Source organism: Sceloporus occidentalis, unplaced genomic scaffold, assembly GCF_023333645.1.
Source record: "Sceloporus occidentalis isolate IW3139 unplaced genomic scaffold, rSceOcc1.0.p SCAF_3, whole genome shotgun sequence".
Lineage (NCBI taxonomy): Eukaryota > Metazoa > Chordata > Lepidosauria > Squamata > Phrynosomatidae > Sceloporus > Sceloporus occidentalis.
In genome coordinates, this window is record NW_028316983.1 from 139,426,758 (window position 1) to 139,443,360 (window position 16,603).

General features: G+C 39.0%; 1 protein-coding gene across 9 annotated transcripts in view; it reads right to left on the bottom strand.

Annotated features, from left to right (window-relative positions):
- CTNND2 (catenin delta 2) overlaps positions 1–16,603 on the bottom strand; it is a 662,387-nt gene that overhangs the window by 344,950 nt on the left and 300,834 nt on the right. For all 9 annotated transcript variants that reach the window (XM_089516458.1, XM_089516456.1, XM_089516452.1 and 6 more), the window contains 2 exons: positions 4,368–4,402; positions 1,859–1,975 (listed from right to left, as the gene is read on the bottom strand). In XM_089516458.1, the coding sequence (XP_089372584.1) occupies positions 1,859–1,975; positions 4,368–4,402 (152 nt within the window). The remainder of the gene's footprint in view (positions 1–1,858; positions 1,976–4,367; positions 4,403–16,603) is intronic.

The window sequence follows — 16,603 nt, forward strand, 5'->3', positions numbered from 1 at the left end:
CAATGACCTACATGAGAAGTTTGATGTTGGTTCATAGGTCACTATGATAATAATAGTAATGTAGAAATAGCCAAGATAGATCAAATCCATTGCTTCTTATTTGGAATTCTATCTTTGTGATTTGGTACCCTTCTTTCCTTTGACCTTCCTCCCTACTCCTCTTAAGTGTCTTCTTATATCTAGACATTTTGCTTCACTGTTTCACAAAATAATTTGGTACTAGTACTATCCCCATGGACAACACTGAGTGCTGCCTAATTATTCTATGCTTTTAGGATCTTTCATAACTTTTCAAGGGGATGGCTTATAATCTAAATTCCATTTCATTTTAGTTTATTACAGAGATAGTCTGAGGGGAGAGGTGCTCAGTTTAAGGGTTTAGAAATTCTCCGAGCAGCTGGGCAGATGTGTGTATGCCAGGTGGTGTACCAGGACTGGTAGCAGCTTATCATAACTCTTTTTTATGAACCTTTGGCAAAATAGAAATTTGCCATTATGAGAATGAGTTGTCCCTGTAGGAGAGTAGGGGTTGTGAGGGCTGACGGAGTGGAGGTGGAGGGGCAGAGAGACCCGGAGGGAGAGAGGAAGGCAGATTTAGGAGAAGAGCACCAGGTGGGCACCAGGGAGGGGCAGGATGCACCTCAGGTGGAATGGGAGGACGCGGAGGTCCATATAAGGGGGGAAAGGAGACCCAAAGGAAGGAGAGGTCGCACATGGTGCGGACGAGGGGAGAGACTCATGGAAGAAAAGAAGGTGGTGGTGTCCTCAGTTTGACAAGGGTGTACTATTTCCCTGCACAGTAGCCACGGGAGACCGAGGGTGGGTTCCCATGTGGCCGTCAAGTTGCCAGACCCTCGGTGGGAAGGAGACCTAGAAGAAAGGTATCGGGCCGAGTGGGGGGTGTCAGCCTAGACACGGAAAAGGCAAGTTGGAAGGTCGCTGGTGGGACAAGAGAGGAGACTGGTGGGAGTACGGGCCCCAGCTGAGGACCGGGAGAAGGCAGAGCGGGAGTTGGTGGAGAAAGTCTTCCAGCAGCCTGGAACGGAGCCCAAAGTCTGAACCTACACGGGGAGCAAACTGAAGTTAAGGGAAGTTTTGTACATCGAGGAGAAAACGAAGACTAGCCTGGTTATTGGACTTTGGCTAAGTTATAAAGGGGGACTTGGTTTATTCCACAATAAAGGTTGCTCTTGGTGAGCTTTGCACTGCACTTTTGGCGTGTGTGTTTGTTTGCTTTGCCTGCATTCATGGAGTTCTCCAGAGGATTACCCATGCCCCGCCCACAGTCCCATATTGCTAATCAGATATGGCAATATAAAAGCAGTAGAAGTGACAAGTGGTAACAACTGATTTTAGATAAGAATATGACTATGGAGGAATCACTGCTATGAGCTTTACACTGGTAATTTCACAAGGGGCAAGCTCTGTCATGGCCACTGGTTGTTTGTGCTGAACACCATTTACAGGAACCTTAACAGTGTGTTAAGATGAAAAAAACCACCAAACATTTTAGTAAAAACTAACTGGTGCTAATTCCTAAACATTAAATGTTGTTATCTATAAATACTCCCATTTTGTCACATTCCGCCGAAGGCCACCTACACATAAAATACAACCCCATGCTGTTTTTTTCTATTGAGAAATGGGCTCCCAAGCACTTTGAAGATTGTTATCCACATATATACATGCACAACCAATTGCTCTGTGAATACCAGCAGCTTTCAGAGATGAAAAATGAAATAGGAACGTCATAATGGAACAGTATCTTTTCATCTTGAAGGCATAAAGTTTTTGAATAGATTTGGTTTTAGTTAAAGACAGGACACAAAGAAATACTTTTTTTTAAAAAGAAACTTACTTTCACTAGTTGAATAGTCCTGTGGATCAAGTATTCCTGACTCTTGTAGTGATCTAATACAAGAGTCCACAAGTTCAAGACCAGTTGTGAGTTCATCTTCTATATCCTTCTGACCATCTGTAATGACATATTATTTAAAACATTTAAAATAACCTACACGATATGCATAAGAAATCAAAGTAGGACCTTTAAAAAAAAGAAGTTAAGCTAACCAGTTTGTGTGGTGGGTAAAATGTTGTACTCAGCTCCACACTCTACAGTTTTTGCAGCTGCCGTTACCTGTACTTACCACTGCCAAAAATAAGTTACAAAGCTACTGAAATAAGCACTAATGCAAAAATGTGGCCCTTTCTTCCCACCTGTTCTTTTCCCTTCCCTTCTGGAAGAAGACTCAACCCAATTTGCAGAACTCTGGTGTGTGTGTGTGTGTGTGTGTGTGTGTACTCTGGTTCCCTCCTGCAATACAGGCAACCAACAGAATTGCTGGGGAATTTTGGTTACAACTGTGGTGGCTGCAGGAACACATACTGCACCAAAAGAAATGCAAACATAGGCTCCTCACTCGGATGGTGCTCTTATTTGTTGTATACAATCCAGTGCTGGCATAAATGATTGTAAACCTTTTTTATTTCAGTGTTTGGACATGCACCATTACATCCAAGTATGTTACATGTCAGATGCATTTTGTTCTTCTGTTTACTTCAGTATTTTATTTTGCAAGACATAATAGCTAAATAATAATCATTTTCAAATTGCATTTCAGCATTATATTCTATTCACATATAGAACCTCATAGGGCAATAAAAGAGGTGCTGTTTGCCAATGAAAGCTAGTGTTTCTACCCTATTGAAGCTGAGAAAGAAAATGTGTGCAAGTTCAAAACCACAAAAATCATCCTATAATTAAAAATGTAGTTATGAACAGCTACTACAAGTGGATTTGTAAATGGATTTGTAAAACAATGCTATCTCCAGGATACTGACTGGATCTCACTTCTTCCCCTGGAATTTGTGATCTTCACTCCTTCCTGTAGCTACTTATGTACACTAGAAACTTCTTTCTGCGGGCTTGAAAATCTTCTGGAGCCTTTTTCATTTTGGCATTGCCAAAGACTGTATCAAGAAGGCAAGAAGTAAAGAGTCTTGCTTCTGCTGAGTTTGGCCTATGTTTAAACAATGTGGCTGAGTAGCATGGAAAGGAGATGTGCTGCTCACTGGAAATATGCTACCTGTTGAACACTATAACCATTTTAAAGGTTACCTGTCATTTTGTACTTTGATTTTGCCATGAGGACAGATGCCTACAATAGAAACAGGCTAATATATCAAAACAATAGAAACAGGATAATATATCAATTTAGTTAATATATCAATTTGGGTGGAAAGATAATTCTTAATCTACTTTCACCAGAAGATGAAACAACTCTTGGGGTAAAAAGAAGTTTCAGATGCCTTCTAACCAATCCTGAGTCTATTGGCATATTAACCAAACTTTTCTCCAGACAGGACAAGTGAATTGTCTCTTCTGGAAACCTTGAAGGGTGGCAAATCAGCTTTAAAGTAACTTAAAGGATCTCCTGTACCCTGGACTTTACATACATACATACATACATACATACATTAAAAACATCAGGTTTTTAAACAAAGAAAATAGACAGCTGGCCACTTTTGGATTTAAGGGGAAATCATTTTTGTCAATGAGCCTGCCAATCTCTGGGGGCAGAAAACTACTCCATTCCTGAACCTGCTGCAGTTAACTAATTCTGATTTATATTTAGACCAGTTAAAGAAATGGTCTAGAAAATGGCTAAACAGTTACTTTTGCATCACCAGAAATGTGACCATTTTGGAGTACCATCAACAGCAGTTGTGTACTAGCAAGTATAAACAACATTGCTTAGGTGGTTAAAAAAGGGAAAGACTGATAAAAATTCATATTGATTTCTCACATAGCTTAAGATTTTGTCAGTTCTATTGTCTGGTAGGATGTCAATACCTTCATGATTAAATTGCTTTTCTTTTTTATATACAAGATTGCTTTGACATTGGTCTATATTTCACCCATTTACTTGTAAGAAATTATTTAGTGCTTTGATTTATTATAATCTGAGCATTAGGGCTCAGAGGGGAGTGTGCAAGTGGTAACTTCTCATCAGGGTTAATTTATTACTCAAAGAATTTTGAGCAACTGAAATTCTGGAGAGGGGAGACACATTTTGAACTGCAGGAAGGGAACACACTGCCAGTTCACAAGGACTTCTGACTGATAAATTATACCACAGAGTATACCTGGTTAGTAAATGAGACACTTGTGCAGCCATCCATCCATTCTGTGTGAGTAAGACTGTACTATCTGTGGGATTATATTATCTGGAGGCAGCATATCATTTTTCCAGGTCTGAAATGCGTGTACTCTGGTTGCTCAGAAAATGCAATATCCCCAAGACAGAAGCACAGTCTGAGCAAACACATGAAGACTATGACCCTTTGAAATAAATATTATTCTTTACCTTGTGTTTGCCAATGAAACTGTTCTTCAGTTGAACTGGAAGAAAAAAAATAGACATAATAAACATCAGAACAGAGAATTATTAAGAGGCACTGTTTTAAAATGGAATGATACATCGCTGACATATATAGTACTGTTTTCATTCCCGAAACCAATTGAAATACACTGCTCTACCAAGTTTGGTTTGAATCCTAAATGGCTTCTGACTCCTGGCCTCTACTTTTTACTTTTTCAGCATATTCCATACCATTACTAAAGGGTACTCAATCTCAGTCAGGAACAGATTTTCTAAGGTACAAGTGTTTCACTGGAAATAGAGAAATAGGGGAGTTCTGTTTCATGAAAGAGACTGACACCAGAGCCATTTAGGCTGATGTTATAGACAATATAGGTTACTATAGAAAGAGGTAGTGCTTCTGATGTGGTTAGGACTAGTGAATGTTACTGATATCTATGTTAGGGGTGAAACACACCACACCCCTTTGCACCAGCTTGGGAGTGGCGTCAGAGTGTGGCATTTAGACGACGCACACTCTGATGCTGCCCCCAGGTTGGTGTCACACCGTCTGCCAGATCACGCGGTGGGCAGCTTTGCAGAGTGGTGTTTATACAGCGTATGCTGCAGGAGCGATGCAAAGCTGTGGCAGTGGAAAAGCTGTCTTTTTGCCAGCTCAAAAAGGCAAAAAGCTTGGTTGGGGGCATGGCATGCAGTTGCCACAGCCCCAACCCAGCATTCAAAGGGGCAGCTTCAGACCAGCCCTCCAGAGCCACCTGTTTTAGCCTTTAGTCAAGTTTATGAGTTTAAACAAGGGGCTGAACTCCACCCCCCAAAATATGCTAAGTACTTTGGATAGCTGCTTTAAAGTCTGGATAAAAGCTCTGAGTAGAGTAGCCAACCTAGTAACTTGAAGCCAAGAGCCACTACTGCTTAGAAGTGCATTGTGGATGCCATACTATTTCTAGATAGTGTGGCTCTAAGTGGCACCATATGGGGTCACACATGAAATTTGCTGAACCCACATGGTTATTTCTCCCTAGAGACATATATCCAGTGTGAAATTCCCTCCCTATAGCATTAGCTTTTTCACCACATCCATTGCACATGTAAATATAGTCAGCCCTCCAATCCACTGATTCTTTATCCACAGATTGAACCATTCATGCCTTGAACACACACACACACATTCTAAAAAGCAAACCTTAATTTTGCTATTTTATATAAGGGACATCATTTCACCATGCCATTGTATTTAATGGAACTTAAATCCATGGATTTTGGTATCCATGGGGGCTCCTAGAACCAAACCCCAGCAAATACCAAAGTCCTACTGCACTGAAGCAACCTAAGCTGTTTCTTAAAATCAAGAAGCTATAGTTTACCACACATCAGATACAGTGCAGTTATTGAATACAGTGGCTATGACCATCAAGTGGCTATGGGTTCTGTTAGAACATGAGAGAGATCTGTTATTTTTCTTTTAAACAAAACAAAACAAACAAACAACTGGGGTTGATGCAAGATATTAGAATGAACTCAGAATTGCAGTGATTCTAAGTGCATCATCTGACAATATGGTAAGTTTTTATTTAATTTCATAGTGCAGACATATGAAAAGGAGGACTTTAAGTAGGACTGTAGCATCCAGAAATGGATGGTCGGCCCCTTTGTCCCCAGCTGTGAGCCTGATGAAAATCTCTCTCTTGCGATTACATGTAGGAAACAGATCTTCCCACTGGTTCCAGTGGATTCTCTGTTCTCCCAAAGCAATGCAGGGGAAGTGGTGGCATTTCACCTGAATGATAGCTATAGGGACAAGCTCTAAATTTCCCCTCCATGCATGCTGTAGTCTTAATTATTCTCATTCAGTTTCTGGTACCCCAGATATCCTCCGAAAAGGTGTTTTGTTTGCTGTCTGGTTTGATACTCAGACATCATTCTATCAGTAAGGAAGAACAGGAATGAAGATTGAAAATGAATTGTTCATACACTTCATACGGCAAAAAGAAGCCTGAATATATGTTTCCAGCATTTTTCTAATTGTTTGATGACTAATTAAGAACAAAATATGCTGAATACCCTAAGTGTAATAACCTTATTGGTAGAGATTAGTACTGTCATAATATGTACACAAAATTGTAATAAAACTGTAAAACAATAACTTCTTCAGCAACAACAGAAACTGCCTTGGAAATGCCACATTTCTGTCTTTCAGTCCTTTGATCAGGCCTTGGATAAACTTTAAAAAGGAAGTTTTAAAAAGTAACATCCAACTAGTTTAGAACAGTCAATAAAGGTTTGTATCTTTGTGAATCCAGCTGTGAATTTCCAGCTGATTGTCCTCAATCTATCCAAATAACATCTCTGTAGGGCTTTTAACTGCTATAGCACAGAATATTTGTTCTGATGTTTAATCCCCAATTCCAATCCTCTCCTGGAATTTTGTTTTGGAGAGATTACCTATTTTATCATAGTACAGTTTACCTGCCTCCTAATGTCAGTGCCACAAGAAAGGGCTCTCTCTTTGTCTCCATATTGCCAAAGACATAATCCCTCCCTCACAGAGCCAATAATAATACTACCCAGATACTCCGTGTTTCTGTTATGGTATCCTTGATGTGGGCTAAATAAATGCATCTAGGAAGAATGTGTAAAGCAAGTCCCAGCAAGAAATTTCTGGAATTAGACATTTCAAGAACAAAATACTGTATTTATCTAGTATACCAGTGCCAAACCTGTGTAGTATCGATGCCTCTACAATATTTCCATATAGATAAACTGGCAACATCTTCATATGCAATATTAAGGACAAGCTGTATGCGATATGAAGGGCAAGTTTATCTACCTTCCCCCCCAATGATTGAAATAAATTATGTTTTCCCAAGCAGACAAGACTCAATGCTTTTTCTAGCCTCCAGGCCAGCCCATTCTAAAAACTAGTTCCCAATGCTTTTCGCTTTCCCAAAATTTCAGTTCTGCCTATAAGGCAAGCTGAAGAATTCTTTGATTGCTGAACTGTGTTTCCTGTAGTCATGGTGCACAGGTTGGGCAAAAGGGGATGGGAGGTTTCTGAGCTGTCATCATCCTAAAAATGGCAACAGGCTGCCTGGGGAGGAACAACACTTCATTTTTCCTCAGGCAACTTGTTTTTCTTCCATGCTGCAGGCTGAGAAGGGAGCTTCTATTTCTCAGTACATGTCAAAGAAAGGCAGAGAGTTGCCTGGGGGGAAAAAGAACACTGTACAGGCAGCTTGGATGGAAAAGTGGGGCAGAGGAGGAGGAATTGTGACTGATTTGGGGGGGGGGGGCAGGTGGAAGTAGAAACTATAAATTGAACAGAGAGGTCACATAGGATGAATATTACCCATAGACTATTGGTTCCCCAATTCTAATAATAATAATAATGATAAAATTTATTTTTACCCCACCCCTCTGCTCAATGCAACCTGGGCAGCTTACAACATCAAAACATACAATCCATATCCCACAACCCCCCCTAAAACACAATTAAACAATTTACAATATAAAACATAGCTTAAAATAATAACATTAGCAAGCAACGGCTGGGACCAGGCTCATGACAATGTCAGAAACTTCTGTCTACACTCCCTTCCCTTTAGGCCAGGATATTAGGCAGCAAATCCTTCCAGCAGACCTTGTTGAAGTTGATATTTTGGATATCAATTTGCAAAGCATTCTTTATAATATTATTAAGATTAGACCTTTTCTTTCAGTTTCTACTGCTAAGACTCTGGTTCACGCCCTGGTTATCTCTCGCACTGACTATTGCAAACTTCTTTTGATGGGGCTTCCTTTATCCCACCTTGGTCCTTTGGTTTCCATCCAATACACCACTGGTAGGATTATCTTTTAGGCCTGTCGTTTTGACCATAACACCCCACTGCTGACACTTCTCCACTGGCTTCCCATTACTTTCAGGATTTGGTACAAGCTTCTTCTTTGAACCTTCATAACTTTGCACAGCTTGATTATTTGTCAGCTCTTGTCTCTACCTATAATTCTGTTTGAGTTCTGTGATCTATGGCCTCGGAGCTCCTGACCCGGCCAAGGGTTTCTTCTTCCCTGGACCAGATTTGCCATTTCTCTCTTGCCACACCTCATTCCTGGAACTGCCAAACATTTATGGATTATTACTTCCCTAGCTAATTTTAAATTTGAACTGATGACCTTTCTGTTTATGGAAGTATTTCAGTTTGCAGCTTGATATCTCTAATAATCGAGTCTGAGGGTGTATTGTTAGTTTACAGTTTTATAGTTATTTAATCTGATAAATAACCTATTTACTGTATATTTTATATTTTGTGATTTTAGATTGTATCCCATTGGCAGTTTTGTTAAGGAAAATGCAACATGGGATATACAGTAAATGAAATAAAACATGTATGTGAGAGTCAGGATGACTCAGCAAAAGCAATTAGAAGCCACACAGGTGTAAAAGGTAATGGAATTAGCAAGTCCTAAATGCCAAGGACAGAAATGTAAAGTGGATATTTGAACACACCTGAGAATTGTTAAGTGGTCAAGGTGAGATGATGAAATCATTAATTGTGGGTTAAACCAAGAGAACCAATGAAAATGGATGTACACGCCCACTGGGTGGAAACTGACAAGAGTGGGTGGTGTTTTCCAAGGGCTATAATAATTGCTATGAATCCCAATGTATTTTGTGGGTAGTAGTGGATAGTAGTGAGGAGTATTATTGGAGTTGTGTTGGATAGTTTTGGAGCTGTATATAGTAGAATAAAGTAGATCTTTTATATAAGACTACTCAGTTGTCTGGTGTCTTGAGTGAAGATACAAGAGCCAGCTGGATCCTGAAGAAGTGGGAAGACTTCTGTGGAAGCAAGAGTGAGAAGGCTTGGAGAGTTTGTCAGGGTCTTCAGCCTATTCTCTGTAACTGTGCTGCTTTAGAGCAAAGCTTTAACCACTGGCCAAAACTGGTCAGCGCTGGTGCGTAACAAGGTGGTGAGTTCGAGCCAGAGGTGAAGAGCTACAACTCCCATCATCCCTGACAAGTTTTTATGTTGTTTTATGATTTTGTAAAGTGCCATGAAAAACTTACAGTGCTATATAACATCAACAATTTTTGAAGCCACATGTTCAGTGGCCATGCTGGCTGCAGATTTTGGAAACTGTAAAAGTAACATTCAAAATCTCCATGTTTTTCCTGGTGCTGCTTTAAGAAGGGGAAAATATTAAAAAACTATTCAAAAATGGCCAAAACCCTTGCTTTCTAAGTACTGAGAAACCCTTATGAGAAGAATCAGGGACAAGAATCCTCGCACTCTGGGAATTATTGTATGAAAAATTTGCAGATGGTTGTTTTGTGCAGAAAACAGTATTTTATGTGCAGAATTAATATTTATATATTGAAATATTATTTTCTATACAGAAGATGCTGTTCCTTGCACAGAAAACATTCCACAGAAAACATGTTAGATGAGATCAGAAAGGGAGGGAGGAAGGAAGAGAATGCAGACTAGTAAACTGAATTTTTTAAGTTAGCTGTATTTTTCTCTCTTGAGTTACCATCCTTCAGCTGAATCTAAAATTATACCTATATTTTTTTAATCATGTGCACAGCAACCTGCTTTACACCAGGTCAGAAAGACCTGGCTTATCTAGCTTAGTGCTTTGTTCACTGATTGAGAGTAGCTCTCAGACTTCAGTAAGGAGGCTTTCCTGGGAAAAGCTAGGGACTGAACTGGACATTTCTACATGGAAACATGTGTCCCACAGTTGAGCTACAGTTATTTGCCCAACCCTTTGAGCTGTGTAAAAATATTATTCTTGAAACATCTCCATAACTCTCTCTACCCTGAAAACCAGCAGTCAAACCCCTGCAATAGTGGTAAGTCAAGTTGGCTTGTTGGTTTTCAGGGTTTTCACTACCAAATGTTCTTTTATTGTGTGCATATGCTTTCAAGTAGCCTGTTGACTTATGGAGAACCCATTAATTTCATAGGGTTTTCTTAGGCAAGGAATACTCAGAGTTGATTTTGCCAGTTCTATCTTCTGAAATATAGCTTGTTAGCAGTCTCTGTTATTTGTTAGCAATCTCCTATTCACATACTAACTAGAGGTGATTCTGCTTAGCTTCCAAGATCAAATGGGATCTGGTGTGTTTAGGGTATTTAGGTCTCATTGGTAGAACACAAAGGAAATTTTCTCATGAACCTTCTCTCCTCATGCTGTTGTGGCTTTCCAAACACCCAAAAAAGCAACAATTCTTTTCACATTACTGCACAATTGTGAATTGATAATATGCTGGCGATATATCTTATCACACTACCATTCCATTCACTTGTCAGCCATCTGAGATCTATCACTTCACAAGCCTGAGGAGCCTTCCTGGGTGGGAGCCTTGCTTCTGCCTCCACTGTATTTGCCTGCATCCCTGACCCCCACAAATGTGGAGGACTGACTATACTATACTGTACTTCTCTTCTCAGCACTGGAAGAACCCACTCACACCACATGAGATCATTAATCACCAATTGATCTCGAAATGACATCACACACTTCACAAGAATGGCTTAACAGTCTGAATGACAGCTATTAACAGGATCTCCAAAATCATGTCAGCAGCAAGTTGATTGAGCTGGAAGAAACAACAGAACAAGAAACAACTGACGTGGAAGAACCAAACAAATATCACTTGCCAATTTTTAGACAGAGGCAAAACAAATGTGACTATTGCAGAATTGTTATTAAGAATGAAGAATGACACAACACCTCTATCAGTGAAGAAAGACTTCATCCTTGTCAGTTAAAGCATTTTCCAGACATATTTAAATAGCATAATCTGTGAATTCATAATCTGCACATGTGCCTAAACTTCTTTTCCAGACAATTTCCTTCTCTCAAGTTCAACTTGCCACTTCACCCTGTTTCTTGAATATTGCATAACAAATTATTTACACTACATTTTTTTTTCAACCTGTTCTGCCATATTTTAACTATACATGACTTATTTGGCTTAACAAAGGAAGTAGTTCCAGAAACAAGAAAGAACTTCAAGAGACATTGCTGTACCATGAAACTATCTACTATATACTTGATTATAAGGTGATCTCATGTATAAATTAAGGGCAGGTTACGGGGATTAAATTTAGGGATTTTAATGTGACCCATGGATAATTTGAGATTAAATTTGGGCATGTAACAAAAGATGTAAATGATGCCAAAGAACTTACAGAATTCTGGCAGGTAAAAGAGTTTGTGCTCATCCTAAAGGCTGGATGGATGTGTGATGTATGGGGGAAGCAACCAGGCATAGGTGCGGCTAAGAAAATGCACACATGTCAAGCAAGATGAAAAGGTAAAGCAAAGAAAATGGTGGCTGTGTTAACAGTGATTATAGTCTTTAACTTTAATGTGATAACTTAGCCTGATTTGACCCAGAAAAGTTGACAAACATACACAAATGGCTCATTCAGATTTTTCAAAGCCTGCTTCCTCTTGGTGTTCCTTTGAGGGAAAAGGCAAAGAGTTACCACCCTAGCATTCTCCTGCCCAAGCGTTCAAAAAGTTCAGGAGCAGTGCCATGGTGGAGAGAATACAGGGGGTTGATACTTCTTTTATATGCCCCCAGGGTGGGCTAAGCTCTCACGTTTTGCCACTCTACTCAGAGTAGGGGATAATTCCATTTTGATAAGAATTAAAGTACAGTATTTACATTGACTTGTGGATAAGTCAATCCAGGGTTTTTCAGTCAATTTTTTGACTAAAACTTCTAGACTTATACATGAACGTAAATAGTGAGGGTATTTTCTCTTCCCTCCTACCATTTTCTCAGGATTCCTAAATAAAAGCAAGGAGCACATACCTGAGCAATACTTTATACCACAATATTTACAGCAGCAAAGTTTACAAAAGATGCAAACACGAATCATTCAGCAAAGGAGCCAAACACTTAAGAAAATGGCTGTTCCATCACAAGCAAGTCACCTAGGATTGCACAGTTGTTTTTACATGACTACATTCCTGTGATCAAACAGCATGGCTACTAAACAATGTTCCTTAAATTTAAACTTTGATACTTGAATCTATGGGACTCCCTGCCACATTATCTATTGGGGATCAATGCTCATAAACTCTAATTTTGCAAGCTGTTGTGCATTCTGTATGCTTATGGAAGGTGGCACCTTGGGCCTTCTGATGCTTACATCGCCATTGTGAAGAGGCTAAGCTTGCAATGGGGGCAGTTTTCAACCAGGTTGGGCATCATGCAAAGTAGCCAAGTCCAGCTTTGCCCTCCAGCTGTTGGTGGATGTTGCTACTATGTGTCATGGCAGCCAGCTGTCTCCCGTTTCCCTTTCATCCTGATCTTGTGGTGGGCTGCTTGTTTCAATGGTTTACTCAGAGAATCTTAAATTTGGGGAACTCCTGTACTGACAATAAAACAACAACAGACAAAGTTCTCTATATTTTATAGAAATCCTTCTTCTGCCATAGGCAAAGGGTTAACACCACTAGAGACAAGCTTATAAACATTTCTATGCATTATTTACACTAGAGATGGGAATCACATGATCCTCCAGATGTTGTTGAGCTGCTTCTCCCATCAGTCCTAGCCAGTATAATCTATGCTGGGACTTGCATCCTGGCTTTGATTTCATAACAACTTTCAACATGAAGGGAGCTTGTGCATCGGATATAAGAAGTTCTAGTCAGCTTTGTCATATTCATTATTATAATATGCTGCTATGAATCTTAAATCAAAACTGTAATAGGACAGGAGAACCTGCCTGATAGGTTTTTACTCATCACCACACCTTGTCATGTAAATGTATCAACAATAATAGGAAAGATCAATAAAGATATCATTTCAAGCTAAAGAAATCAGAATAATATATGTATATAGGATGTTTTTGCAGATATATCTGAGTTAACAAAGTAGATGTGTTTCTGTCATTACCACATTTGGTAGCAGAGGAAGAAATAAAATTGGAAGAATGGGAACAGGCTCCTACACCACAAAAATGAAGAGCAGTTCAACATGCTTCAGCAAATGTTTAATCCAAAGCTAATAATATACATATGTGAAATAAGCAACCAGGTCAGGTGAACCTTACATGAATTTGCTAAAACATTTTGAACCTTCTAGAGAAAGCTTATTCCAAAATGCATCCAGATTTGACTTTTACCAGCCTCCACATTTTTATGATTTCCATTTTGGTGGCCAAATTGATAAAGCTATGCTTTAAAAAATGTACTGGGGAGCATCTGCTGAGGCAGGCTTGTCTACTGTCCTCTTTTCTCTCTGTTTTGCAGCTCATACATGCTTAATAACAGATTCTGGTGGGAGCTGCTGTTTAGCTTGCCTATTGTACACAGGGTGTATCTATGCTGTAGCAATAATGCAGTTTTACATCACTAAGATCTTATGCTGTGATGTGAATCTCTTTCCAGTGCTAAGTTAAAGCAACATGTTATAAATATGTTTTGGCTGAGATCCAAAAAACGGTTCCCATTAGTTTTGGATGTCCAGTGCTACTATTGAATATTTTCACTTTGAGCAAGAGACCTGCATGTTCATTTCAGAAGCTGCTTTTGAAACTTCCTTCCATTTCTAAAGAAAACAAGGAGCTCTTGTTTGATAAACACAAGCTTAAAAAAAATGAGAAGGAAAATTGTTTGAGCAGGATGTCCCTGTGATCTGACAATGACTGAAATCATCCAAACATGCCTCCCCTTATTCAACGCCAATAAATGTCCCACTCTGGGTGTTGTGGGAGAATTCGAAACACATGAACAACAGCCAGCTCATTGGTGTGGCCTCAGGGCAATGCTAATGGTAGGTAATGGAAGATTCACATCTGGCTTAATCTCTGAAATAACAGGATGGTGTCTGGTTGCCTGAAAATGATGTAAACTCACCAAATGGGCCAAACTGTGAGGCTGAACTGATAAGAGTTGTATAATTACAGAGCAGTGTGTAAATTGTTGTAATAAGCAACTGTTGTAAAACTGCAAACCTATACACATTTACCTGGAAGTAAGCCACACTGAACTCAATGGGATGTACTCGTGAATAAGTGTGTATAGCATTATGTTGAAAGAAAGCTTGTTTTGGTCTGGGGAATATCACCAGAACTTGGCCTTATCTGTAATCCACTGTGATACCAGTTTCATACCATTTTAATTCTCATGCTGCCATTGTAGGGAATCCTTCTATTTGTAGTTTAGTGACAGATTCAAAATCTTCTGCTAGAGATCACTACTTCTAAAAACCTCACTTGAAGTGACTTTTCTATAAAATATAAGCCCTTGAAGCTTTGTGTCAAGTGTAAAGTGAAGCAAATAAGTGGAATATAATCACGTTCTAATTCAGTGTTACTGTTGAATTGATCATATAGTTCTTCCAAATTGTATTGACTTGTGCTGTGCCAATGGCTGAAACAAGGGTATAAACTCCTAAAATTAATACACTCAGAATAGTAACATTTTGTTTAGCAATGAAAACCCACAAACACTGACTGGACTTACTTTGTAATTTTCCCTAAGATATTTGTTTCAATATTTTTTTCATTTATTCTGTCCACAAAATGTTTAATGAAACTATTAAGAAAAGAGGTTTGAATTAACTATTGAGAGGAGGGAGGCATAAATATTGATCACAATGACAGTTTGTTCATTTCGTATCCTATTCTGCTCTTTCCAAGGTCATAAAGGATAGAAAGGCAACCTGCCATAATTTGTCCGTTGGTTTTAACCTTTCAAGCATCTGTCTTGAAAGAAAGTAAATCCTCTTATTTTTAAATGATCCCTCACACATTTCTTGCAGAGATTTAATCTGATAATCTTAATACTTTAAGGGATTGCTACATTTTTCTTGAAACCTTAAATATTCTATCCAACTAGCATCCTCCACTCTTCATTGGAAACCTGTACAGTGATTGCGAGTGCTTCAGAACTTCATGCTGTTTTTGCAACAACCATTTAACACATTTATCCCATTAGAATCACTCATAACAGGTGGTCAAAAAGATATTTTTCCACTGAACTATAGGAGATAATTTTTCTATTTCAGGAGAAAAGACAATTAGGCCTCACTATATCATGCCCATGTATATGCACATATTATTAGGATACAATGCTGACACTTTTAAAAAACCCTTTTTACATTAGTATTTTATATTCTCTTACTCTTAAATATCTCCAATATTTATTTTATTATTTTCAGGAGGTTTTTACTGATTTTCTCTATTGTTGTTAGATGCTTGATTTTCATTTATTGTGATTTATTGGATCAATTCCTTTTCATTTGTACTCATTTAATACTTACTTCTGACTTAGATTTTGTGCACTAATATTAGAGCAAAACTGTGCCTTGTTTGTAAATTTCCCTCCTAACTGAGTGTGATATTCCTTCCACATATGTCAATGCAATTTGAAGATTTGCAGTGGAATATCACAGAGAAAAGGAGGAAGAGTCGTACTACATGAGATGTCAACTTGCTAAAGATCTGCTAGATTTTAGTTTTCAGTACCAAACATGCATTAAAAAAGACTTCATTGCTACCAGATCTTGAAAAAAATATACAGAAAAATCTAAATAAAGCATCGGTTACAAGTATTAATTTTTATATTTTGTCAGGAAATATTAAGAATTATGGAGCTGCCCGTTTTTACTCTTGATGGAAGCTGCACCAACCAAACAGTGCAGCCTCCATCAGGACTAAAAAGAACCCACTAAAAGCAGGTTCTTTTTAGTCTCCATGGTGTGCGCCATGAGTACGGCAATGGTGCACTTGTGCACAGTGATGATACACATGCAGCGTAGCGGCATTTAGACACTGCACTGCACTTGCATCATCATGGTGGTTCCCATGCCACATGGTAGGACTCAGCACTATGCGATCACTTTGCACTCCTGAGCCCTAAAATCAGCCCAGACTGCCGCTTTCCAGCAGTCTGTACCAGGCCTCAGTTCCCTAGTAGCTTTTAACATTGGTATTTATACTACCTGGCTACTCTAGGCAGTATAGAAATAATAATGCTGGGTTACATTGCATGGCTGCATGAACATAATAAAGTTGACTGTGCCATCCATGTTTTTCTTGTCCTCTCTTCCCACAAAACAAAACAAAACAAAACAAAAGACAACAAAAAAACTTTGCAAAACATCTGAGTGATCTTGTTCGCTGCTGTCTCTTGTATGAAATGGTCTGGCTGTCAGGATGAAGTAGATAATTCCTGTTCTAGTGGTATTT